This window comes from Pipistrellus hanaki (genome assembly GCF_964339955.1).
Source record: "Pipistrellus hanaki genome assembly, chromosome: 9".
Lineage (NCBI taxonomy): Eukaryota > Metazoa > Chordata > Mammalia > Chiroptera > Vespertilionidae > Pipistrellus > Pipistrellus hanaki.
This window is the reverse complement of record NC_140511.1, coordinates 54,141,513-54,168,079: the sequence shown is the minus strand read 5'-3', so window position 1 is coordinate 54,168,079 and position 26,567 is coordinate 54,141,513. Positions and strand designations below refer to the sequence as shown.

Here is a 26,567-nt window from a genome sequence, read left to right as displayed (position 1 = left end):
ACAATTGCAAAGCTTGGCAAGTCCAAAATCTGCAGGGGAGGTGAGCAGGTTGGAGACCCAGGGAAGAGCTAACATTGCAGCTCAAGCCTGAAGGCAGTTTGGGGGCAGAATTTCCTCTTCCTCAAGGGCATCAGCCTTTTTTCCATTAAGTTCTTCAGCTTACTGGGTGAAACACACCCACATTATAAAGGATAATCTTTACTCAAAGTCTACTAATTTAAATGTTAATTTCATCTAAAAAAAATACCTTCACAGCAACACCCAGACATGTTTGACTAAATATCTGGGTAGCATGGCAGCCAAGTTGATACATAAAATTACCTGGCACACCATCTCTGGACTCTCCCCCCATCTGGTTAGCTTCATGCTCATATAGGCTCTTCCCATGTGATGCCAAGATGGTCCTCCAGTATCCCAAACGTAGTCTACCAGGTAGTGCAACCCCAGTGGGAAAAGCACATCGCCATCCTAAGAGTTCCAGCTAAATCCCAAGGACTTATTCTGATTGGCTTGACTTGGGGTATGGCCTTTTCCAACTGGCCCAGCCTGAGTCACACATGTAGCCCCTTCAGCACCCCCAGGCTGAAGCTGGTCCTGGTTCCAACATTTCGGCCCTCTTGGGGAGATAAGAGAAGTTGTATTATCCTTTTTTAAAAATCGTGGTAAGATGCACATAACATAAAATTTACCATCTTCATCAGTTTAAGTGGGTAGTTCAGTGGTATCCAGTACATTCACCGTCACCACCATCCATCTCCAGAGCCCTTTATCATGCAGACCTGAACCTCTGTGCCCACTGAACATGAATTCCCCACCTCCCTCCACCAGCCCATAGCAACCATCAGTCCACTTTCTGTCCCTACGAATGTGACTACTTTAGATGCCTCATGTAAGTAGAATCATACAGTATTTGTCCTTTTATGACTGGCTTATCTCAGTTTAATGTCCTCAAGGTTTCTCCATGTTGTAGCATATGTTAGAATGTCCTTCCTTTTTAAGGCTGAATAATATTCCATTTTGTTTATCCATTCATCTGTCAGTAGACACTTGGATGGCTTCCACCTTTTGCTATTGTGAATGATGCTGCTATGAACACAGGTGTACAAATATCTCTTGGAGATTCTGCTTTCAATTATTTTGGGCATGGACCCACAAGTGGGATTGCTGGATGTGTTTTATTTTCCCTTTGGGCCAGAGCTCTTATCTAGACAAATAGCTACAGAACTAATTCTCACAGTACATGAAAGGCAAAACGCTTCTAGGGAAAGAGGAAAGATTCCTTATCTTTATATCTTATCTACTTTCCAAGTCTCAGGAGGCAAGGGCTTTTTACAGGAGCTCTGAGAAATCCAAGGGGTTTATTTCCCCACAATCCACATGCTGCTTAGAGGTGGGCAGACCATGGAGGCTCTCAGCAAGCACTACAGGCAAGCAATGAGGGCAGCCACCTCAAAGGAAGAAGAGTTCCTCCCTCTCTGACTAAATGCCCATGACTAGCCACTCTGGCCACAGACTCTTCATCGTCAAAGGCAATCCCGAAACCAGCGAGTCAGTTCAGATTCTGCGGTTCAGGCCCATCACCTACTTAATAGGTCACAGAGCACAGTTCTGCCCGATGGGGCTCCAGTCCCTCAGCACCGTCCAACAGGCACCTGGCAGCCACACCAGGCCACAGTCCTCGACTCAGGGTCCACAGATGGATTTAGGGAGGGTTTACAAACCCCAATATTTGAATCTCCTTTTGGAGAAGTGATCCCAAGCTTTTATCAGATTTAACCCAAAAGAGGTTAAGTCCACTCTCATAAAAGGGTGACAATTAAAACAAAAACAAAACCTTAATAGTGAGGTGTTGGGAATTCCCCAAAAAAATAAATTGTGAGCTCCTTTGGTGCAGGCCTTGTATTCACCACTGTATCTCCAGCACTTAGTAAGGTGCTTAGCACATAGTATGTGCTCAGCAAAGATAAGCCAACAGATGAATGAAGAAGAATCTCCCAAAAACAAAGAAAATGCACCTCAATGAGATGATGTAAGTCAATGAGAAAACTGAATCCAATTTATAGACATTAATTTTTCACTTAGCTGAGGAAACACACAGCTGTTCTGTCTGTGGGTGAACATTATCACTGATCGATTCATTTGTTTGTTTGTCCACTCAATATTCATTTAACAAATAGGTATTGAAATTGAGCACCTACTGTACCAGATCCTAGTCCAGTGAGACAGAAAGACCTGCACATGAACCGTCACAACACTGGGTGGTGTAAGGTCAGTGACAGGGACCATACCAAATGCTGGGAGACCCAAGCCAGAGACTGCCTTGTGGGAGGGTCAGGGAAGGCTTCACCCAGGAAGTGACATTTGAGCCCAGGGCTGAAAGCTGAGATGCAGGTAGCCAGTGAGTGAAGGAGCCTGTTTTTGGTTTCCAATGCCTGGTACTGGGCACACACACAACAGGTGCTTCCTAAATGAGGATTGTCAAGTGAACAGCCACCATCTGTAGGGGCAGATCCTCAGCTGGAAATCCCAGAGCATGAGCAAACCATTCCCACCATCCATTATGTTCCATGGCTCCTCAGTGTGCCCCACCCCAGCAAGACTCATGGTCACTCACTGCAACTGGAGCCTTATTCCAGCTTCCCCACCTTTACCCACACCGATATCCCCAACCCCACCCCCAGCCAGGCATCTTCTCCCTTCTTTCCCTGGACAGGCTCAGCCATCCCTCAAGCCATCTTTTCTCCTAAAGCACCCAATAGGCTAACTCTCCAAGCCCAGTCAACCTAGGTTATGCCTCTCACTGGCTGTGTGAGCTAAGGCAAGTCCCTTAGCCTCTCTGGGCCTCTGTTTCCTAAGGACACAGTAATAATCATGCTGCTGGTTACAGGGAATCCAGCTAGCACACAGTAGATACTCAATAAGTGCCTGCTCATTGATGGACTAATTGCCTCTGTTACAGATCTGGGCACCCATTGTGAATTTGATTTGGTTTCTCCAAACCATCCAGCTCACTGTTTCTGACAAAACTTCTCCAAACTCTGTCCTTTGCCCAAGCCCCAAAGCACCCACATCATTAAAAGAGTATCCTCTCAAAAACACACGGGCTATTCAAAAGCTTAAAATGGAATATAATTGCCAATTTGAATTTTTATTGTACTCATTTTAGCTAAAAATAGATTTTGGGAGGGGGATCCAAGATGGCTGCTCGGGTATACACCTAGCCGCAGCAGCTCACAACAATTTCAAGGGAATACAACTAAAATGTAGAGTGGACATTGCCCAGAGCTACAGGTAGTCGACTGACTGAAAACTCTACAATAGGAAGGAGGGAGAAAACCAGAAGGAAAATCAGAGGAGCTGAAAAAAAGCCTAAGGTACGGAGACATGCGGCGCGCTCACACGCACGCACGCGCGCGCGGAGAGGTCGCAGCCGGAGAGGAGGAGAGGGCTGGGTGCTGCCCGGCGTTCCCTAGCAGGAAGGAAATAGAACCCCCAACCTAGGCTGAACCCCCGAACCGGCAGCGCTGAGCCCCAAGTTATGGGCCAGACCCTGGGGACCCAGGCTCCGGCAGGGGGAGACAATCCCGGGGGACGGCGAAAGGCGGGGCCCCCGGAGTCGCGCGCACATGGCTCGCATAGAACTGAATGTTGACTCTGATGCTGGATTACCCTAGCTGGAAGAAACAAAGCCTCCGGCGGCGGCTCTGAGCCTCAGTCCAGACCGCCCCGAACTCCAGGTCTGGGCCAGTCCCTGGGGACCCAGGCTCTGGCAGGGGGAGACGGAGCTGTGAGGTGGAGTCCTGGGAGCGCGGTGAAAGGCCGAGCCCCCGGAGTCGCGCACACTGTGCGCAGAGGACAGTCTGTTGACTCTGATCCTGGACTCCCCTAGTGGGAGGGAGAAAGAAAGCTCCAGTCTGGAGGAACGCGACGAGGAGCAGGAGCCCCTGCCGGACACCGACCAGCTGGGCACCAGCAAGGAGCCGGGCGACGGGGCCCCCAGGGGGGGGGGGTGCCCCTGAGCCTTCGACTGCTGAGCGCTGGCAACGGAGCCAAGGATGGGGGCTGCTTCCTGGGCGGCGCCGACTCCGGCAACAGGCTGGAGCAGCACGGGAGCCCGCGGAGAACAAAGGGGTGCCACAGGCCAACCTGCTGAGCTCCCAGGACAAGGAGGAAGAAACCAAAGAAGTTCTCAATGTGAAGAAATCAAGTGAGAGCAAATGATAGTAAAATTACTTAAGAAAGAATACAAAGAAGATCTTGAAAAATCAAAGACTAAGTCAGAACTCAACGCACCAGCCAACATTGCAACATAAATGCGTTTTTGTTTTTTTTAAAAAAAGAAAAAAAAAAGAGAAAAAAGGGACAGAATGTTGGAACAGCGGCGACCAGGCCTAGAGTGGCCAGGCACAAGGCAGTGGCAGCTGGGCCCGGAGCAGCAGTGGCCAGGCCCCAGAGCAGCAGCAGCCAGAACAAGAGCATCAACGGCCAGCACTGGAGCAGCCAGACCTGGGGCAGTGGCAGCCAGGCCTGAGGCAGAGGCGGCCAAGCCCAGGGTGGCCAGTCCAGGAACACCCAGACACGGAGTGGCTGGGCCCGGAGAAGCCGGGCCCAGAGCAGCCGGGTTGGGAGCAGCCAGGCCCAGAACAGCAGTAGCCAAGCACGGAGCATCCAGGCTGGGAGCGGCCAGGCTCGGAGCAGCCGGGTCAGGTGCGGCCAGGCCTGGAGCAGCGGCTGCCAGGCTGGGAGCGGCCAGGCCCGGAGCAGCCGGGTCTGGTGTGGCCAGGCCTGGAGCAGCGGCTGCCAGGCTAGGAGCGGCCAGGCCCGGAGCAGCAGCTGCCAGGCTGGGAGCGGCCAGGCCCGGAGCAGCCGGGTCTGGTGTGGCCAGGCCCGGAGCAGCGGCTGCCAGGCTGGGAGCAACCAAGCCCAGAGCAACAGCTGCCAGGCTGGGAGCGGCCAGGCCCGGAGCAGCCGGGTCTGGTGCGGCCAGGCCCGGAGCAGCGACTGCCAGGCTGGGAGCGGCCAGGCCCGGAGCAGCCGGGTCTGGTGCAGCCAGGTCAGGAGCAGTGGCTGCCAGGCTGGGAGCGGCCAGGCCCGGAGCAGCGGCTGCCAGGCTGGGAGCGGCCAGGCCCGGAGCAGCCGGGTCTGGTGCGGCCAGGCCCGGAGCAGTGGCTGCCAGGCTGGGAGCGGCCAGGCCCGGAGCAGCCAGGTCTGGTGCGGCCAGGCCAGGAGCAGCGGCTGCCAGGCTGGGAGCGGCCAGGCCCGGAGCAGCAGCTGCCAGGCTGGGAGCGGCCAGGCCCGGAGCAGCCGGGTCTGGTGCGGCCAGGCCAGGAGCAGTGGCTGCCAGGCTGGGAGCGGCCAGGCCCGGAGCAGCTGGGTCTGGTGCGGCCAGGCCAGGAGCAGTGGCTGCCAGGCTGGGAGTGGCCAGGCCTGGAGAAGCGGCTGCCAGGCTGGGAGCGGCCAGGCCCGGAGCAGCCGGGTCTGGTGCGGCCAGGCCCGGAGCAGCGGCTGCCAGGCTGGGAGCGGCCAGGCCCGGAGCAGCCGGGTCTGGTGCGGCCAGGCCCGGAGCAGCGGCTGCCAGGCTGGGAGTGGCCAGGCCCGGAGCAGCAGCTGCCAGGCTGGGAGCGGCCAGGCCCGGAACAGCCGGGTCTGGTGAGGCCAGGCCTGGAGCAGCGGCTGACAGGCTGGGAGCGGCCAGGCCCGGAGCGGCCGGGACCGGAGCAACCGGGCCCAGAGCAGCCGGGTCGGGTGCGGCCAGGCCTGTAGCAGCAACAGCCAAGTCCAGAGCAACTAGGTCGGGAGTGGCAGTGACCAGACCCGGAGCAGCTGGTTGTGGAACGAACCAGAGCAACAGAGGCCAGGCCCGGAGCAGCCAGGCCCGAAACAGCTCGCTCCTCGCCTGTACCTGCCCACAGCTGCCTCTCAGACATGGCTGGAAACTTTTGCGGGAACTTGAGGGTCTGCTGAATCAAGTGATGAAGGCTTAGATCTGGATGTGTTGAGTTAGTATAGCGCTGGGGTGTTGATCTGTGAGTGCCTTGGGTGGGGCCTGGATGAGGCTGGTTGACCTATTTGAAAATGTCTTTTGTGTGAAGTGTATCATTGGGCATGTGGAGGTATTATTGATATGAGAAAATGCTAAGTAACAGATTTACTATCTGAAAAGGGATTTACTATCGGGGAAAGGGAGGGAGGAAGAGACTGAACATAAACTGTGCACCTATGGATGAGGACAATGGGGGATGGGGAGGGGGCAGAGGGTGGGGTGGGAACCTGGTGGAGGGGGGAAGAAATGAGGAACCTTTGTAATAATATGAACAATAAAGATTGATTTAAAAAATAAATAAATAAATAAAAATAGATTTTGACTATGGGCATGAGTCAGCAGTGTTTCCCTGAAACAGGTGAAAGTTAGGCAGTGGCTGTGAGTCTCCCGCTGTCTCTCTCTCACCCCCAACTCTCCCACCCTGTTCCCTTTCAGGTCTCAGCTTGCCTGAGTGGAGAGGTCTTTCTTTGCTCCAGCACCAACGTGAAGGGTCTCCCTCCCTCCTCCCCACAGAATTGCAGTCTCAGGCTGAGCATACTCATCTCCATTTATGCACAGAGCTCTCCCCAGTGCACAAGGAAGCCAGCTATATGTGTCTCATATAGGCGCATCCTCAAGCAGCAAGGCTAAATAAGGACATGGGCTTACTCCGCAGACACCACTTCCAGACAAGGCCACCCACCTTGCTCCCACTCTCCTGTGTGCCTTCTTCATTTACCCCACCCCTAGCCCAGCCACCCCTTGTTGCTCAGCAGAAGACTCCCAGGCTCTGCTACTTACTGGGGGACCTTGGACAAATGAGTTTTCCTCTCTGCCTTATGCCACCTGCCTTAAAGGGAGATGACGATCAAGCCAGATAATGCAATAAAGGGCTTGGCAGTTTGTCCTTGTCCATTTAAGTTTCAGGTAAGAGCTCAGCTAACTATTAAAAATCAGCATTATTTATAATAGTCAAGATAAAGAAACAAAGCACGAATGGATAAGAAAAATGTGGTATGAAATGGAATATTACTCAGCCATAAAAGGAAGGAAATCCTTCCATGTGTGACAACATGATGAACCTGGAGGGCACTAAGCTAAGTAAAATAAGTCAGACAGAGAAAGATGCTGGAGGAGGGAAATGGGTAAAGGGAGTCAAAAGGTATAAACTTTCAGCCATAAAATGAATAAGTTCTGAGGATGTTAAGTACAGCATAGTGACTGTAGTTAACAACACTTTCTTGGATATTTGAAAGTTGCTAAGAGAGTAGATCTTAAAAGTTCTCACCATAAGGAAGAGATTGCAAATAAGTGAGTTGATGGATATAACTAAACTTATTGCGGTAATCACCTCCCAATATACATATGTTAAAACATTATGTTGTGCATCTAAAATTTACACAATGTTATTTGTCAGATATATCTCAATAAAACCAGACCAACATCAATAAATGCCTTAGAATTTTAGGCAAGAAGCCCTCAGTTGATCTGAAAATGGAAAAGCCTGACATGAAGTCTACTGTGAGCCAGGCTTTCTCACTCATATGATCCATGAGCTTGTAGTAGAGGATCAGAAAGGTGGACTTGCCCAAGATCAGGGCTGGTGGGGTCATCCTGGGATGTAAAGTTCCCCAACATGGAATTTGGGTCCAGACAGCCTCTGCTCCGAGGACAGGAGCTGGGGGGTGAGGAGGAGAAGGCAGGTTGTTCAGCAGCACCTCATCTTCCCTGGCCTCAGCCCCAGCTCTGGCAGGCCCTTCAGGCTGGGGCAGCTGTCAGTGGCCAGGCTGTGCCAGAGAGAGGCCCCCCCCTTGGCTGAGCCCAGATGGAGGCTCTGATGTAGTGTGGCCCTGGGGTGGGGAGAGGGGTGGGTCAGCATACCGAAGGGGATCCCACAGCACTGGGCCAGATCATGAACTGTCCCTGTACAGCTCACATGCAACCATTTCCCTCTTCACTGATGGGAGTTCTCTCCAAAGCAAATCACCACAGGTCATTTGTGTGGCTGCTTTACCCACAGGGTGAGGCCCTTGTCAGCAGAGCTCCCTCACTGGTGTGTGCCCATCTGGCCTCCTGACTGCTGCCAGAAACCCATTCTGTGACTGGGACTTTCCTTCAGTTTCTTACACAGGAAAGGTAAAATGCACGAATATGCAGGCTTCCCCAAAGGTCTGTTTTTTGGTACCTGCACTCTCTCCTCAGGAGATAGTCTCAGAGGCAGGAACGTCCTCAGAAGGCCCCACATCCCTTTGGGAAGTAGTTAACAGCACAGGCTTTGGAGCTGGGCCTAACTGGCTTTGCATCCCTTCCCTTCCCATTCTCAGCTGTGTGACCTTGGGAGAAGGTGTGATTCCTCTAAGCCTCGGCTTTCTCTAGTGATAGTGACTACTACACAGAGGCACTTGGAGGTTTAAAATGGGGGGAGACTATGGCAGATACGAAACATTAACAAATGTTGGTGAAACAAAAGACAGAAAATCTTCTCTTCTGGGTCCCCCATTTATCCATCCAGAAAGAGAGCAGGTTTGAGGATGCTCTGCAGCTTGGGAAGGGAAACTTGCTTGAGAAACCCTGAATGGCTATGTAAACTGGATGCAAATGCTGAATTGCTCTGGGGCCTAAGGGGCACATTTTTTAAAGAGGCTGTGAGGAAGAAAGGAAGAGGAGATACTAACTCGTGAAGGGAGAAGACGGTATGGGGCATAGAAATGGGAGGATTTTACTAAGTATACCTGTGAGGTGTGAAAATTACAACCTTCCACCTCCCCTGGAAGAGTTCAGCAAAGCCCCCGTTTGTAACTGATGGGCTGGGGAGCCGGATCTTTGGGGGATGCAGTGGGAGGCTGAGTTCAACCTCTAGTGGCCTTAAAGTGTAGACCAGTGTTTACCAGCCTTCTCTCATGATGAGAATCACCTGGTGGAGTTGTTAAAACACAGATTCCTGAATCCCAACTAAGAAGTGCTAAACTAGAATTTTTGAGAACATATAGGTAAAATTGCATACCTAACTTAGTGCTCTGTATATAAAATCTGTCTTAGAGCACTAGTTAAGTATACAATTTTACCTATATGTTCCCAAAAATTCTAGTTTAGCACTTCTTAGTTGGGATTCAGGAATCTGTGGTTTAACAACTCCACCAGGTGATTCTCATCATGAGAGAAGGTTGGGAAACACTGGTGTAGACAGTACCAGGTCATGCATGGAAAAGCCTTCCGAGTTACGTTACTGTAGTGAGGGTGATCTTGGACTGAAATTTAAATAGGCAGGAACAAGAACTTTCTTTAATTTCCATTTCAAGCTCCCATTCTGCCAAGCTGGCAGAAAGCATTAACACTGGGCTTTCTCTGAGTTCTTTCCCCACCTCCCCAGTTATGTGGTGCCCAGATGCTGGAAAGGGTGCATCTTGTTCTGGGCCCCTTACCTCTGGGGGTCTGGTGGCCTTGCCTTGGGTTAAGGAAACCTTTCTTCAAAATAGCCCGTGTACGGATTTTCTGGTATAATGTACAGCCTTTCGCTTGCTGGGTGACTATCCCTGTGCCTCCCCCACTCCCCCGCCTTACACACACACACACACACACACACACACACAGCAGACAGGCAGGGAGTCTGGGCACAGGTTCCTGCTCTCAGGACCTTCTCTTCTCTCCTCCTGCCTCCCGACATAGGGCAGGATGGGGATGAAAGGAAAAAATGACTTTTCCCTCCTGATTCCAGCCATGACATTTTGTCTATAACTCAATCCTCTCTGTGATTTAATAGTCTTCTAAGTTCCCCCAAGGACACAGGCTTTGGAACAAAAATTGTCTGCTTTCCACCTGGCCCCAGATCCCATCATCTGCCTGAAAGGGGATGGGGATGGGGGAGGAGACATCTTTCTAAGTCCGCACAGCTGGCCCTTACTTCATTCTCATTTGTCGCACAGTCTTCCATAGTAGGAATAATATAATACCATGGTTTTTGTTTTTGTTTGTTTTTAACTAGCCCACTACTGATTGGAGTTCCTGAAAGGGTTAATTTCTGAAACTATCACCCCATTATCATCCTGATGACCTTCTCTGACAAGATCAGGGACACACCTGATCCGCCAGATAGAGACTGGGCACTAAAGGCAAGACTGAACAACTAGAGCTGGGAAAGACTTAGGGAGCTCTGCGCCACGCCCTTGCCTGACAAAGGAGAGGAGGGGCCCTGCCTTAGGCCACACCCACCCACCCAGTGGGCCAGTGAGTGAGGAGCATCCAGGTCCCATAAATCCATGCCAGGTTTTCCAGCCTGCGCGCAGGAAGGCTAGGAATTCCCAAAGGGGAAAGAATATCCCGGCTCTGAGCAAGCTCCTTGAGCCTGCCCTTCTTCCAGCACACCACGGCAGGAGCTAGAAGGCATCTCTGGAGGTGGGAAGAGGTGAGACCCAGCGCCTCCGCACAGACACATTGGTAGCTCCGTGTCTGCTTCTGTTGTAGAAATAAATGGTTTTCTGCAGCACACGTTGCTCCACGTCTATGTCTTGGACATCTTTCCACTTTATTCTCTGGATTTGTCTCACAGTATTCCTCAGTCTGAATAACACCAGGGTTTTTTGTTTGTTTTGTTTAACCAGCACGCTACTGATGAGCAATTGGGTTGTTTCCAAGATTATAATGCACAGAAGTCCTTTCATGCCCCTCTGTGCGCCTGACTCCACACTGTTCAAATAACTGCCAGCACACAGTGGGCAGTGAAGGGCATCTCTACGGCATCTTTACAGTAAGCTAGATGAAGGGACGGATGGAACTTGCCCACAATCACCCAGTGGATTTGTGCTGGGGATGACCAGCCCCATGCCCCACTCCAGCCTCCAAACCTAACACTCTCTTAGTCCCAGTTGAGGATCGCTTAATAGTCCTTTACGCTTGGGCACAGCTTGTGTTGAGACGGCCTGTTTGCTTATTTCAAATGGCTTGGAGAGGCAAGTGTGTAGGTTGTGCCTGGCACTGCGTGCTGAGTGCCAAGGAAGGGAAGAACCACTGGATAATCTTCAGTGATGGTTGACCCATCTCCCTGGCTTACAAAGTATATTTAACTCCGTGGTCTTGTTTTATTCCTCTGGGTTCAGTATTGCTATCTTCCCCCCTTAGAAATGAGGAAATAGAAGCACAGAATGGTGACTTGTCCAACATCACATAACTAGTAGTGGTGGACGTTGGGGACTTGCTCGTTAAAGGTATATATATTGTTATCACTAAACAGAAAAATAACATGGCTAAAAGTGTGAAAAACTGAACTTGTAACTACAAAAACAGAATGGCAGAAAGCTTGAGAGAAACTTGGATCTCCACCCCCCTCCGCCCCCCACACATACACAAAATAAAGAACTCAAAAAAAAAAAAAAAAAAAAGTTAGGTGACCATCTCATCACTCTGAACCTCAGTTGTCTCATTTTTACAGAAAGAACATGGTAATAACAATCACAAGCAATGGCAGGTAACATATAACTGCCCACCACCCTAATGCAAATAGCCATTTGCAAGTCTGAGCTTCCCCTGCGGCTTGCACACAAACATCCATATTTAATATGGCTGTAACCATAGGAAACACACAATTTTGTATCCTCTTTTCTCCCCTGCCCCCGACATTATCTCATAAGCTTTTTTTCACTTGGCCACGTGGATGCAGGAATCGCCTTTTCAGAGCCTGAATTCACCCAGATTCATTAACTCCTGTCGCCAATGCTAAACATTTACTGCGGCCAAATTTCAGTATTTTAGCTGATGCTGCAGGAAACATCAGAGAGATTCCCTGAAAGTTAGAGACTATCTGAGGCCTTAGGTCCCTGAGCGCCCGCCCTCCCAGGCTCTTCACCCAACCCCACCTGCCTTCTGCCTTGGTGCCTGGTTCTCCCTGGCGGCTCCCAGGACCGAGGCAGAGCTGAGACATTGCCTGACAATGTCCTGAAAATGCTCAGGAGCCTCAAAGCAGCCCAAGAGCAGGTTCAGAGAAGCCCAGATGGAAAGGGGCTGAAAAGAACTTCCCCAGCTGCCCCCCTAGCACCTCCTGAGAACATAAGGATTTAAGCTCTATATACAGGGGTCTTCAAACTACGGCCCGCGGGCCACATGCGGCCCGCAGAGGAATCTGATCCTGCCCGCCAGGTTTTTCGGGCAGTGAGCGCAGCTGAGGTGTTACAGTAGGAATTAGTAGTTCATATAGTCCGGCCCTCCAGCTCTCTGAGGGACCGTGATCTGGCCCCCACTTTAAAAAGTTTGAGGACCCCTGTCTATAACCTGAACTCAGAAAACTCTTCCCATTTGCTCTTCTTTCTTCATAAGACAAACCTTTCTGGCCATAGGCCTGTGAGAATGGCTCCAAAAAGTGTAGGAATGCATAACATTGTCTATAATTTACCAGGTTCTTTAACTCCTTAAACCTGTCAGTGTCTGATTAAGAATACAGATTTTTCTCTCTTTCCATCCTTCCTGGTGGCCTCTGATTGCTTTTGCTGGATACAACTCCACAAGTGGCCTCTTTCAGCCTTGAGCCAGGATCCATTCCACTCATTTACCTGCCAGTCACTGGGCATGCCTTACACGATGGGGGGGTGAGATGGAAGAGCTGGATTCATATTATGCTTCCCCACTTGCTGGCAGTGAAATCGTGGGTCAGTCATGTAACCTCCCTGGAACCTCCGTTTTCTTATCCGAAATAAATAAATAAATAAATAGGAGCCACTACAACCCGTACTTAGTGAAAGTGTTGGGAGATCTGATTTGTGAAAGCACTAGATACATCTTTTAATATATATATATATATATATATATATATATATATATATATATATATATATTTGATTTTTATAGAGAAGAAGATATATATATATATATTATTGATTTTTATAGAGAAGAAGAAAGAGGGATAGAGAGTTAGAAACATAGATCAGCTGCCTCCTGCACACCCCCAACTGGGGATGTGCCGGAACCAAGGTAAGTGCCTGGGACCCTTCAGTCCGCAGGCAGACACTCTATCCACTGGTTTTGGCAGCACAGGGTACACCTTAAAGCACCTAGGAGTGCCCCGCACCTGGGATCACTTTTCAAAATATTCCAAGCGTCCCCACCCCACCCCCTGCCCAATACATGTTCTTGGCTGCTTTTCTCACCCACCTGGGGTGGGGACTAGCTCCACTCTGCCCCACCAGGATCCTGGGATCTAACTACATCTGTTGGCACCCTGCCTGGGGGAACCCACATCTCAGATCCCGGGCAGTGAGCTCACACTTAGATACCCCAAAAGCTCCCTTCCACTCCAACCCACGAGGACCCTCCTACTCTCTTCAGCACCCCAGACTCTTCCACCCGGACTTGAGCGTGCCTGTCCTTCTTCCTCTTCCCAAGCGCGCGTGCGCGCGCGCACAGCGGGGAGCTCACAAAGCGTCCTCTGGCACATCTGGGCGCGTGGGCTGCCACAGCTGGAGCGGGGGTCCGGCGTGGTCCGGCTGGGCTCCCGGCTGCGCCCCACCCCTACCCCGACCCCGGCCCCACAGATAGCGGATCAGGGAGAGGTGGAGGGGGGCGGGTGCGGGAGAGTCGGCGGGGCGGGGCAGGGCCCGCGGGGTGGGGGGCGGGCGCTTGGCAGCGGGGCAGGGAGGCTGAGCAGCCGGGCACAGAGACACGGAGGCGCGGGGAGCCAGCCGCAGCCCAGCCTATCCTCCGATCTGCGCCGCCCCGCGCCGCCATGCCCCTGGCCTTCTGCGGCAGCGAGAACCGCTCGGCTGCCTACCGGGTGGACCAGGGGGTCCTCAACAACGGCTGCTTCGTGGACGCGCTCAACGTGGTGCCGCACGTCTTCCTGCTCTTCATCACCTTCCCCATCCTCTTCATAGGTGAGCGCGCGGGGGCGGGGGCGCGGGGGCGGCGGGGCAGGGGAGGGGGTGGGGGTGGGAGGAGGCACCGGTCGGTGTCCCCTTGAGACCCCGCAGCCGCCGAGTGTCCCCCTTCGGGGATCCCCACCCTGTGTCCCCCGCTCTGTGTACTCCCCCGCCATCCCGCACTCTCACACCTGCTCTTCCCTTCATGCCCTGGGGTGCCCCCGAACCTGCACCGAACAAGGCGGACGCTCCAGACCCAGGGAATCCCCAAGTTTTGCCACCTCAGGGCCGGAGCTGGGGTGGAGAAAGGGGAACAAGGTCGGGAGGGGCTCGGGCTGTCCTGAGCCGGGTCACCCCTACCCCAAGGCACCCTCCCTTATCAGCCCGAGCTGGGCCCGGGAGGGTGCAGCCTGCGCCTCAGAGGCGGACCGAGGCCCTGCAAACCCTTGGGTGGTCTCTGACAATCCCAGGGTCCCACTCAGCCCCGGCGAGGAGAGCGGGGAGCTACGGACAGGGATCCCCTTCCCTGCGACCCCACCTAGGCGCGTGTCTCCAGAGCGCAACTTCTCAGGCTCCTGCCGGCAGCCCCTGACTTTGGACGCCAGAGGCCCCCAGCGCTGCTGCTGGAAAGCTCTCCGCAAAGTTGGGCTCTTCACAGCGTCCCCTTCATCCCTCTGCAAGACCTTGAATTTCCCAAGCTGGGTGGCTCTGTCAACTCATCCCCCTGTCTCCCCAAAAGGTGGTAATTCAGTCTAAGAATAATAAATAAATAAATAAATAAATAAATAAATAAATAAAGCAAATCTGAAAATATGCAGCTTTTGGGAAAAAGGAAAACATTGTAACAAATTTCAAAAGAGCAGGATGCTGCAGAAGCAGAGTCACTAGCTGTTGACAAATAGAAACAAGAAGGAAGCAGATGCAACATATGCTCGTATGTGTATCAAAACTATACCAACATTTACACTCTGTTCTCAACCAAATGATTTATTTATGTCATAACTTGTCACACAAGAGATCAATATATAAAACGGGTACCTGCATAGGTGGGCCTGGGCCAGTCCAGGCTTCATGCTTGGACATTTAGTGCATGTGTACCAGACGCCAGCGTCCTCAGGCACAGGTGTGCAAAGGGGTACGCTCCTCCCCCCACCGTGGACCCAAGGTCGAAGCACCTTCCTCCCCGTTCACCAGGCTCCCCACCTCTTCCTGTCTCTCCTCGCAGGATGGGGCAGCCAGAGCTCCAAGGTGCACATCCACCACAGCACGTGGCTCCACTTCCCCGGGCACAACCTGCGCTGGATCCTGACCTTCATGCTGCTCTTCGTCCTGGTGTGTGAGATCGCGGAGGGCATCCTGTCTGACGGGTGAGTAACTCTCAGAGAGCTCGGGAGAACGGATCTGCTCCAGAGCCTTCGGGCTCAGGGAGAGCCCGGCCCTCATGCATTCCATGAGCCAGTATCACTTGCTGATGAATCCAGCAACTGTTCACCCGGCATCTCCTGTGTGCCAGACTCCCTGTGCCAGGCACTGAGCCCCTGCTCTCAGTGCAGCAGGGAACCAGATCTGAACGCCACAACCCAGTTAAATAATCCCAGAGCCTATTAGAGCAGTGGTCGGCAAACTCATTAGTTAACAGAGCCAAATATCAACAGTACAACGATTGAAATTTCTTTTGAGAGCCAACATTTTTAAACTTAAACTTCTTCTAACGCCACTTCTTCAGAATAGACTCGCTCAGGCCGTGGTATTTTGTGGGAGAGCCGCACTCAAGAGGCCAAAGAGCCACATGTGGCTCGTGAGCCGCAGTTTGCCGATCACGGTATTAAGAGTACCCCAATTCTGTGGAAGGTACCCAGCCTCTTCTACCAGCTGCTGGGATTACCTTATTGGGGGATGGGGAATACTCTTGCTTAAAATCTTTCCCTGGTTTCCAACAGTATATAATGTCCCCAGTCCTCAGCCTTGGCACCGGGTATCCTCCCGGTCAGCTCTCTGTGCCTGCAGGAACAAGCTCCTCCCCCTCTCCCCCAACCCCACACCCTGGAAAAGCAGGCGGTGGGTTGGGAGAAGTGCACGGGGCTGAAGCATGGAACACAGCAGGTGAGTGAGCAGAGCGTTGGAGGTTGAGTGTAATCAGCTGTAATCCGCAGGGCACTTTTAGGTGAGAACCCTAGAGAGTGTCCAGGGCAGGTTTGGAGCCAGGTAGAACATGGATGTAGAAACAGCACTTAGGAGGTGATTGCGGTAATCTAGGTGAGAAATAATAGCAGCTGCAAATGATGTGTCAGCAGCTGGGAATGCAGAAGAGGAGGGGGCAAAGCGGTCTTGTCACTGAGGAAGAATCAGCAAAGCTCAGCGACTGCTTCAGTGAGGAGGTGGTGAAAAGTGGGGGCATTTGGCTTAAATATCTGAGGTCCAGCCCCTCTGAGCTAGAATCAGAGTATGCTCAGACCCCACTCCTGCCAGCCCTGGCTCCTGCAGCTGATGGCAGGGGGATGGGATCCCCCACCTTCCCGCATACTCCCTCACGCTCCTTCTGTCAATGTCCCTGCATCCTGGCTTCAGTGGTAATCTCTGTGATAACTGCTTGCCTTGAGGCTTCTCTTGAGTATCAAAGTCCCCAGACCAGCGAGATGACCAGAATGCATACTGCCTCAGTGACCAGCAGGTGACAAGTCCCCAACACCCCTTTCCAAGCACACAAGTTGGAGATAGGGGAGGGATGCCTTGTGAGCCTTTAGGCCAGAAATACCCACTCGGTTATAATTAGCAGTGACAGAGAGAGACACTCCGCCCATGCAGAAGGTAGGCCTGTGTCTTCTGCTAGCGCTTCTACCATGTACACACCAGCTGTGGGACTTTGGACAAGCCAACCAGCCTCTCTTTCATTCTTATGAGAAGAGCATGATAACCCCTGCCTTGCCTGCATCACAGGGCCATGGAGGATGGAATTAGACCACAAACAGGGTGCCAGGTGAGGAGTGGCAGAGCCCTGAACAGAGAGCATATTCCCAGAGGGTGGGAGACTGGAGTGAATCAAGTCCAGGACTTTTCTGCCTTAGGCTATCCAGCAGCCTCTCCTGTGTGGGCTGCACCTGTATCCCAAACTTTCCCAGCTTAGTGCAAACCGTCATCTGCTCCCCCACAGACAGGTCAGCTCCTGAACCGGGCACATGCTGGTCTTGGCTGGCCTCTACCTGTGGCCCCAAACCCCTGAACAAGCAAGTGTGAGGGAGGGGCATCAGAAAGGAGCAGACAGGAGGAGAAGCCACTGTCCCTGCCCTGTGGTACCCCCAGTCCACCCTGGTCTGGGTTTACAGACCTGCCTGGAAGTTTAGGGGGCAGGTGGAAGTGGAGGCTGGTTAAAGCAGTGGTCCTCAGAATTGACTTTAATTTAGGATAAGCCTCGTTTAGAGATTAATTAAGCTATCCTTACCTATAGTGCTTCCTGTCTTCCTTTGGTCCTATTGCTATGTGTGATTCTATGGGTTCAGAACAGCCAGAGCAGTGTGGGTGAATGAGGATGCACTTTTAAAAAATATATACGTAGAATGTTTCCCCCAGACCACCATACACTGCATAAAGCCCATATGTAGAAAAATATTCCCTAATTTCTTACCTAAATCAGTGTATACTATTCAATAAGCAGCCAAAACCTATATTATGAATTCATGTCATGAAATATTTCTTTCAATTATAATTATTCCTCATCTTATTTCATCTTATAAAATATTTATCATTTCTACTTTCTGTGGCAAAAAAAATAATAATTCATTTAAACTTAAATGATGTGACATGTTAGATGTCACTTTCAAAATGTGCGAGCATCTATAGGGTTTTTTAAAACCACTTCGAGGAGTCCAGAGGCAAGAGTTCCCTAAGTCCCTGGGCCGAGGGTTGATTGTTCTCAAGGTCCCCACTAGAGACTGATTGCCTTGCCACATATCTATATTTTGCTGAAAGTATCCATTGATCAAGGATTAAGGAAAATTGACATTTACTGTCTCACTTAACAAGAAGCCTGACGTTGCCTTTTTGTTGGTGGTGGTGTGGTGACTTAGTGATGGCATCAGGGGCCCAGCTCTCCCCATCTCTTTACTCCATCCTCTGTGTGTCTGCTGTGTCTTCCCTCAGGGTCTCACATGCCTCTTCCTTATGCAGACGTCCTCTGCAGGCTTCCCTTTACATCCCATTGGCTGGGGTTGGGTGCTAGGACCGCCCTTAGACAAATCACTGGCAAAGGGGTATGGAATTGCATGGTGCTTGAACCAATCACCATCCCTTCCCTGGTGCTGGGCGCATTGCTGTTGGAGTAAACTTGTCGTTTCTTTAGCATGGAAAGAGAGGAGCATGCCATTTGGTGAACAGCTCCCCCTGCCTCTATCTCTATTCCATAGTCCCTCCAGACCACTTGGGGCTCCAACCTGCTCCCCTCTCCTTCTCTGTGGAACTCCTGCTCATCCTTCAAAGTCCAGCCTGGTGCCACCTCCTCTGTGAAGCTCCTTCGCCCACCGGCTTCTTTGTGCCCTCAGCCTTCTGCTCATCTGCAGTATCACTGCCCTAGACTGTCTCTCAGTCAGCTCTGAGCTGGTTGCTCTTTCCTACTGTCAGCTTGATGAGGGTAGGGGCCTTGCTGGGCTGTAGAGAAGGAGCAGCGCAAGCAAGAGCAGCCCGAGGCGGGACACTGGAGGAGGCCCTCTGGCAATGGGGGGATCCCAGCATGCCTTCAGTAGAAAGAGCAGTCTGGGCAATGCTAGATGAATGGTTTGAGGCCACATCACTGAGCCTGTAGTGCTGGCTGTGGGTTTTGCTGTCTATAGGAGGGAGCTTTGGAAGGGCTTGATCAGGACCAAGTAGTTGAGCCACCTCACCGGTCATGTGGAGGCCTCATGCACCTTCCTCCCTGTTATGAAGCTCCTTCACCCACCAGCTCCTTTGAGGTGTGGGAGGAACTCTGGCTCCCTAGGGGTCTTATCTCCAGACCAGAGACCACCCACCCAGGCCTCTGTGAGTTAAAGAGGGCAGGTAATGAGAGGGTATGGGCTGCCTCCATCCCCAGCTCAAGGCAGGAAACAAAACCAGTGACTTTGGCCTTGTTACTTAGCATTTCTGTGCCTCAGTACCGACTTCATGGTGTTTATGAAAATAAAGAGAGTTAACATACATGGAGTGCTAAGAACAGTGCCTGAGGTAAATGCTCAATAAATATTGACTATCAGTCTTATTATTACACCGCCTGGGGAGGAGCAGCAGTGCTGGTCTACGCTGTCCATGTTAAATGGGGCTGTCGCTAAGAGCGTTGGGTGCACAGGCTCCGGCACTGCCAGAGGCCCCCGAGGACAGAGGCCCAGCTGTGCTCACCCCCAGAAGAGTGGTTCAGGGCCAGAGGCTCTGCAGCTGTGGCAGCCACGGCTGGCTTTCCTAGGCCAGGCTCTATGAGCACGAACCAGGGGAAAGAAGGTTATGACTGCCAAAGCCAGAACACCAAGCCTTCCTGGCATCTCTGTGTGGCCTCCTGGGCCCCTTACTTAGCAGGCACGTGTGTAATATGACTGGGGAGAGCTGCCAGCCTATGGTGTGGAGCTGTGCATGAGTCCTGGAGACCCCACTGTGTGCTGAGCCCTCAGCCCAAGGCCTGGATTGCTCTGTTAGGGTACTCAGCATATTCACATCCTGTCTCTCTCTCTCTCTCTCTCTCTCTCTCTCTCTCTCTCTCTCTCTCTCTCTCTCTCTCTCTCTCTCTTTCTTGCCTCCATCTCAGGGTGACCGAATCCCGCCACCTTCACCTGTACATGCCAGCCGGGATGGCGTTCATGGCTGCTGTCACCTCCGTGGTCTACTATCACAACATCGAGACCTCCAACTTCCCTAAGCTGCTGATTGGTAGGGGAGGGAAAGGGGCCGGGAGGGGTAGGAACCTCCTTTCATTCCTTTAGATCATGTTTACTGAGGACTCTTGTGTCAGGCACTCTTCTACATGCAAGAGGTTCAAAAGTGGAGAAGAAAAAAACCCTGCCATCACGGAGCTTACAGACAGGCAAAGAGAATAACTAAAAAAACAGGCAGTGCTGGTGCGGTGGAGAAAATAAAGCTGAGTAAGCAGTAGAGAGCGATGGCACTGGGGCTGTCCATATAGAGTGAGTTGCAAATATTTGGGGGAAGAACGCTCCATGCAGGTGGAACGGCAAGTGGCAAAGGCCTTCTGAGAGGAAGAAACTGGCAAAGGAATCAAATGGAAAAGGGGAAAATGGCAGGAGATGAGGTCAGAGGCTTTGGGTTCAAGTGCTTAGGCAAATAGAGGTATTAATAAGCAACAAGGAACAAGAATTGGGGTGCAGTATGGGTCAATTTTTCTCCCTGCATGTTGAGCTTGAGATGTCGCTGAGATGCCAACTTAAATATCAAATAGGTCACTAAATAAATGAGTCAGAATTAGATAAATGGGAGTGAGGGGGACAAGGGGGCTGGGGCTCAGGGATGGAGATGTACCTTCCACCATCACAGGGAGCATCTAAAGCTTGAGCCCAGGTGAAGTCAGTTCAAGAGAGGAGAGAAAGGCCGCGGGACCAGAACTTGTGGTCTGCCAACATTTAAAGAGACTCAGGAAGGAGTGCCAGCCTAGAGCTCCCAACACCAAGTGGCTGGGGTCCCGGGCAGAAACAAAAGTGCTAATTGTGGACATTTGCTGAGCATGTACTGCATGCAGGCTCAGTGCTAAGTTCTTACACGCGTAACCACACTTAATCCCCACAATCTCCCTATTGCTACTATTGCTATTCCCATTTTACAGATGTGGACCCTGAAATTCAAAGGTTAAAAACACCAACAATGGACACTCACTTAGCACTTACTAGGTGTCAGACACTATCTGAAGCATTTTACTTAGATTAACCCATTTACTCTTTACAACAACGCTGTGAGGTAAGCACCACTATTATTTCCCCTTGGTCGGTCAGAAAACGGAGGCTCAGAGGTTTTGTGACTGGCACTAGCCTGCCCAGCAGGGTGCCAGGACTATGGCACCTCAGCAGGATCTTAACTATTTCTGAAACTGTATGTCTAAAGTCCTCAGGGTGTGCATGGGCCAGAGGTATAAATCCACAGGTCTGCCTCTGTGTTTGGGCCAGTCTACATGCCTAACACCAGGCTGTCCATCTGGCTGGTAGGCTGTGGTCATACTGTATGTCATTAAATTGCAGCATCTAATTAACATCAGGAATGTGGACCTCTCTGGACTAAGTGAGGGTAGATAGTGTTTTCCAAGCTGACCACAGGTCTACCTTCCCATGAAAGGTGGGAGCTGAGCTCCATCCATCATCCAGGTGAGCCTGCTGCCCTGGGGGCCCCATGTCAGTGTGGCCAGGGGACAAAGGGCAGGCAGGGGGAGAAACGTTAAATACAGGCTTCAGAGAGCTCCTACTCCGGGTTCTGAAGCAGATTTTCATGCACAGAGAATCCCTCATTAACTGCCTGGTCCCCCTGGAAACACCCTGACTGGGCATCTGGTGAGTTCATTTTCTCATTCTCCATGACACACACAATGTTCTATCCTTAAAGCACAAATTACCACCCGTGGATGGCCCTGTCCTTCTCCAAGGAGGAAGGACTAACTCCCTCCATTCCCCTTTGTTAGAGTTTTGCTTGCCACAGAGTCAGGAATTCCAGAACCGGGGAAAGTGGAATAAGAGAGGGCAGTGGGTATTTGGGGGAATCGCTGGTCCTCTGAGGAGGCTACTTTCTGATCACAGGTCTGGAGTCCCACAGAAAGGTGAACCACCATGCAGCTTACATTGTCCCACAAAACAACCTTGATTCTGGGGCCCCAAGTGAAAACAAGGAACTGTCCTATGAGAAAGTCACGTTTGAGCTGAGAACTGAAGGATAGGTAAGAACTATTTAGGAGAAAGGAGAGGGGACACTTCAGAAAAAGGAATAGCTGGTGCCAAGACCCTTAGGCAGGAGGAGCAAAGTACCTTAGGAAATCAGGAAGGAAAAATAGTGGCTGATGCGCAGAACAGAAGGGAGCTGCATTTTGATGATTAGCGTGTCAGGTGGGGCTTGCACTAGACAGGGCCTTGAAGGCCACACCATTGAGGATTGATGTGTCTGTGTGTGTGTGTGTGTGTGTGTGTGTGTGTGTGTGTGTATGAGTGACATAAAGTTTACCTTTTCACCATTTTTAAGTCTATAGCACAGTGGAATTAAGTACATTTATATTGTTGTGTAACCATTATCACCATCCTTCTCCAAAATGTTTCATCTTCCCAAGCTTAAACTGTGCCCATTAAGCAATAATTCCCAACCCCCTCTCCCCAACCCCTCACAAGCACTATTCTTTCTGTCTCTATGAATCTGATGACTCTAGGTTGGAATGACCCTATGATTGGAATCGTATACTACTTGGTTCTTTTTCGGCTGGATCACTTATCTTAGCATGATATCCTCAAAGTTCACCCAGATTGTAACATGTGTCAGAATGCCCGTCCTTTTATGGCTAAATGATATTCCATTGTATGTGTACACCACATTTTGTTTATCCATTCATCATCCATGGACACTGAGTTGTGTCCACCTTTGTCTGTTGTGAATAATGCTGCTATGAACATGGGTGCATTGAGGTCATGTTTGATATGTATCGCTTTATGGAGGCTGGATTGGATGAGGGGAGTGGGGAAGCCATGAGAAGGCTCTCAAGGAGGTCCAGGGTAGGCACGAGGACAGCCTGAATCAGGTGGCCACCAGGGTGGAAAGAAATGAACGGATTCAAGATATTTTGGGGTAAAATTGCCAGAACTTGGTAATGGGTGGAATGAGGGGCTGAGAGGAGGGGGGAAAGGAGGAGGAAAAACGGACATTCTAAGTCTAACCTCCCCAGCAGCCCCTGTGTTCCACCACTCTTTTTTCTTTCCCCTTTTCTCAGCTGAGCGCTAAGCTTTTGCTGGGTGCAGCTGTGTCTGGCAACAAGCTGAGGGCTCAGCACTCTAGGATGGGACTGAGGAAATAACCCCTGGGCTTAGTCCTGGTCCACCACTAACCCCCTGTGTGACCTTGGACAAGACACTTAGGCTCTCTGACCCTCATTTTCCCAACTGGACAGCAATAGTAAGTCATAAGGTTGTTATGAAGATCAAATCAGACCATGTCTGTTACATGTTAGAGGCAGAACAGTGTGAGGCATATTGTCAGATCTTGGCCCCAGTATGACCCTCACTAAGGACGAAAGAGGTTCTGAAGCCTGGAATAGAGCCTTTCCAGGGGCATGTAGGTGGAGGCAGTGAGATGGCCTCCAGCTATGGGATTCCTGTGACCTGGAGACCAGATGGAGCTGAGAGGGCATTTGCCCCTCCCCAGGCAAGTTCAGTGCCTCAACCTAGCCCCCAGCTCAGAGCCAGCCTGGGGCAGACCCCAGCTTTTGTCTCTAGAGATGCCCTGGGATTCATGTCCAGGCCTGCCTAGAGATGGAGGGCGGGGTGAAGGTCTAGTCAGGTTGACTTTATCTGCAGATGGGAGTGAGGGGGGAGGGGGAGGCGCGAAGGGGGCTGTCTGTGATCTTTTTGTAGTTGTTACCAGCTGACTGGTTTATTGGTAGGTGGCAATGGTGATAATTAAGAGGCTAGAATCCACTGACAGCTTCAGATATTTATGACCCCAGGTCTGAAATCTGGAGATGATAAAAATATTAACAGCTGATGTCCAAAGAGCACCCACTATGTGCCAGGCTCACTGTGCTAAATGCTTTTCATACATTGCTCACAACAACTTTTGAGGTAATACTATTATTATCCCCATTTTATAGATCAGGCAACTGAGGCCTAGCTGGGTTAAATGACTTACCTACGGTCACATAGCTGTTATGTCACTGGATCTGAGCCCAGCTGTATCTGGCTATAGGGCCCAGTTCTAATCACTGTACACACTGCCTCTCAGTTATATGGCTCACCCTTTTTTTTTAATCCTCACCAAAGATATGTTTTTATTGATTTTTTAGGGGTAGGGGGAGAGAGAGAAACATCCATGTGAGAGAGAAAACATCAATCTGTTACTTTTCATACGGGCCCTGACCAGGATCAAACCGACCACCTAGGAATGTGCCCTGACCAGGAATCGAACCCAAAACCTCTTGGTGTATGGAATGACGTTCCAACCAACAGCCACCTGGTCAGACTGTGACTTTCTGTATCCCCCATTTCCCAGGCCCCCTGAGGAGCATCATCATGCAATAGTCGGCTCTGGATTGGAGAGCCAGGGACCTCTACCCGCACCCTCTCCCTGTTACTAGCTTGCAGTGAGCTTGGGCAGGTCACCTCCTCTCTCTGGGCCTCAGTTTCCTCACCTGTAAAAGGAAAGGGCTGGAATGAAGGACTCTTAAGATCTCAGCTTGGAAATTCCACAATTTCCATTCTAGGGTGGAGCCTGTACAGCCTAGGATCAGCCATCTAAGCTTTCTGAGCCTCGACTTCTTTGTCTGTTAAATTGGGGGTGTGACACATACTTCTCTCACAAGGCTATTGTAAGGAATAAATGAGACACTGTTTTTAAAGTGCTTACTTGGCACAGCACTTACAACTTAATTAAATTAAAGAAACAGTTCCCCTGTTTTTGTTCTATTTACTGTAAAGCGTGAATTGCTTGACTTTCAAGATTATTGTCTTTGAACATGACCATCATGGATGATTGAATGTATGTACATCATCTCAAAATTACACACTCAGCTATTCACACATGCAACATCCCTTTACTCAGAAATGTGAAACACTCACATCTATAACACTTGCTTGTTCACGTGCCTCTTCTGACACACTCATTTTTCTCCTTCTCTCCCACATATTTGCACATGCATGAGGGCGCACACACATCCTCTTTGCTCTCTGTCCTCCACAGCCCTGCTGGTCTACTGGACACTGGCCTTCATCACCAAGACCATCAAGTTTGTCAAGTTCTACGACCACAACATCGGCTTCTCGCAGCTGCGGTTCTGCCTCACGGGGCTGCTGGTAGTCCTCTACGGGATGTTGCTGCTCGTGGAGGTCAATGTCATCAGGGTGAGGGTAAGCAGGCCCCTCCTGGGCTGCCCCCCACCTGAGGACGCACCTGGGCTAGGGCGGGGCTTCTGACCAGGGTCCTGCTTCTTAGCCACGTCCTGGAAGTCAGCTTGCTTTATCTGCTTCAGAAAGGGGAGCTGAGGCCAGTGTCAGAAGTTTCCGGAGCAGCATTCCAGCTGCCCAGGGGGAAGGAAGGTGACAGGATGTGTTAGCAAGGTTATAGGATTCTGCATTTAATCCCACAGAGGGGAAATAAAAGCTTCAGGTACTGCCTTCTCCAAGTTTGTTTGATTTTTTTTTTTCAGGGGGAGTGGAGGGGTGACACTTGTTTTTATTTTAATGTGTTCATATGGTTACATGCATAAGTGAATGAGTGGAGGTGGCTGCATACGTGTCTTTTGTTTCGTTGTCATTCTTGCTTGCCCACTTTTCCTCTCTAAGAGTATTCCCTTCCCTATCCGCCCTTTCCCTCCCTTTCCTTTCTCAGGTAACCCAGATTAACAACCTAATCTGTGTCCTTTCATTCTTTGTTTTTATTAATATAATAGCATAAACTTCTATCTATTCAGGGGTTTTTTCTCAACACACACATATACATATAGAGTATCCCCCAAAAATGTATACACAATTTGAGTAATTATTAATTCCAATGGGTTAAATCTGAAAAGAAAGAAATATCAATTGAGTTATCAAAAAAAAAAGTGTGTGTACATTTGGGGGGGATTCTCTCTCTCTCTTTCTCTCTCTCTTTCTCTCTCTGTCTCTTTCTCCACACACACACACACACACACACAGTTTTAACTCTCAATATTTATTTTATAAAAATGGGATTACATTAAAGTTTTCTACATCTTACTTTTTCATCCAACAGATATCTCTTAGGATGCCCTCCAAGTGTAGTATGGCTATTTGTTTTCTTAATGTCTGCATAATATTCCATCATGTGGTTGAGCCATAATTTATCAGCCACTACCCTATTAATGGGCATTCTCTCTCTTGCCAAGTTTTTGCCTCCACAAATAATCGTGTATTAAACATACTTACTATATCTTTATGTATTTCTGCTTTCTGGAAGAGAGTCCAAGGAATTGAGTTGCTAGTTCAAACACTCTGTGTATTTCAAATTTTAATCAATGTTGCAGATCACCTTCCAGAGAAGCTGTAATCTACCAGCAATAAATAAAAACCCTCTTCCTTCCTCCAACTAGCAGTGGGGGCTACAGCCACTTCTCATTTGGGCCAATCTGATGAGTGTCAGATGCTACTTCAATTTGCATTTCTCTGACTCCTCTGTTTTTAGTTGATTTGTAGGATACAAGGGGTTTTCTACATTCCCTACCCTCAACTGACCCTCTCAGCACCCCCTGTGATGCAAGTACCACCCCCTTTTTAGATAAGGAAACATTTTAGATAAGATTTGTCCAAAAATTTAGTAAGTAAAAAAGGCAGGATTCGAACCCAGGTCTGCATGGCTCCATGTTCTGAAAACCCTGCATGGTGATATCCTCCGATTTGTGGAGAAGACAGCATACTAGACATCTCTGCTCTTCCCCAATCTAGCCTGAACCCAGCCCAGCCCAGGGGATTCAGAGAGCCTCAGTGAAGAGTCAGGAGGCCCTGGTGTTGGTGGCCAAAGGATTGGGGTTCCTTTTCCTGGTC

At 50.5% G+C, this 26,567-nt stretch overlaps 1 protein-coding gene across 23 annotated transcripts in view; it reads left to right on the top strand.

Annotated features, from left to right (window-relative positions):
- The first annotated feature begins 13,612 nt into the window (after positions 1-13,612).
- Positions 13,613-26,567, top strand: part of ABCC8 (ATP binding cassette subfamily C member 8) — a 71,915-nt gene continuing 58,960 nt past the window's right edge. For 22 of the 23 annotated variants that reach the window (XR_014795995.1, XR_014795996.1, XR_014795997.1 and 19 more), the window contains exons 1-4: positions 13,632-13,878; positions 15,089-15,230; positions 19,628-19,749; positions 24,748-24,914. Coding sequence is in view for 13 of the 23 variants with exons in the window: in XM_084895455.1 (XP_084751581.1) it covers positions 13,731-13,878; positions 15,089-15,230; positions 19,628-19,749; positions 24,748-24,914 (579 nt within the window). In the remaining 10 variants the exon portion in view is untranslated. Of the gene's footprint in view, positions 13,879-15,088; positions 15,231-19,627; positions 19,750-24,747; positions 24,915-26,567 lie in introns of all 23 variants that reach the window. The other variant, XM_084895453.1, reaches the window with a different exon arrangement.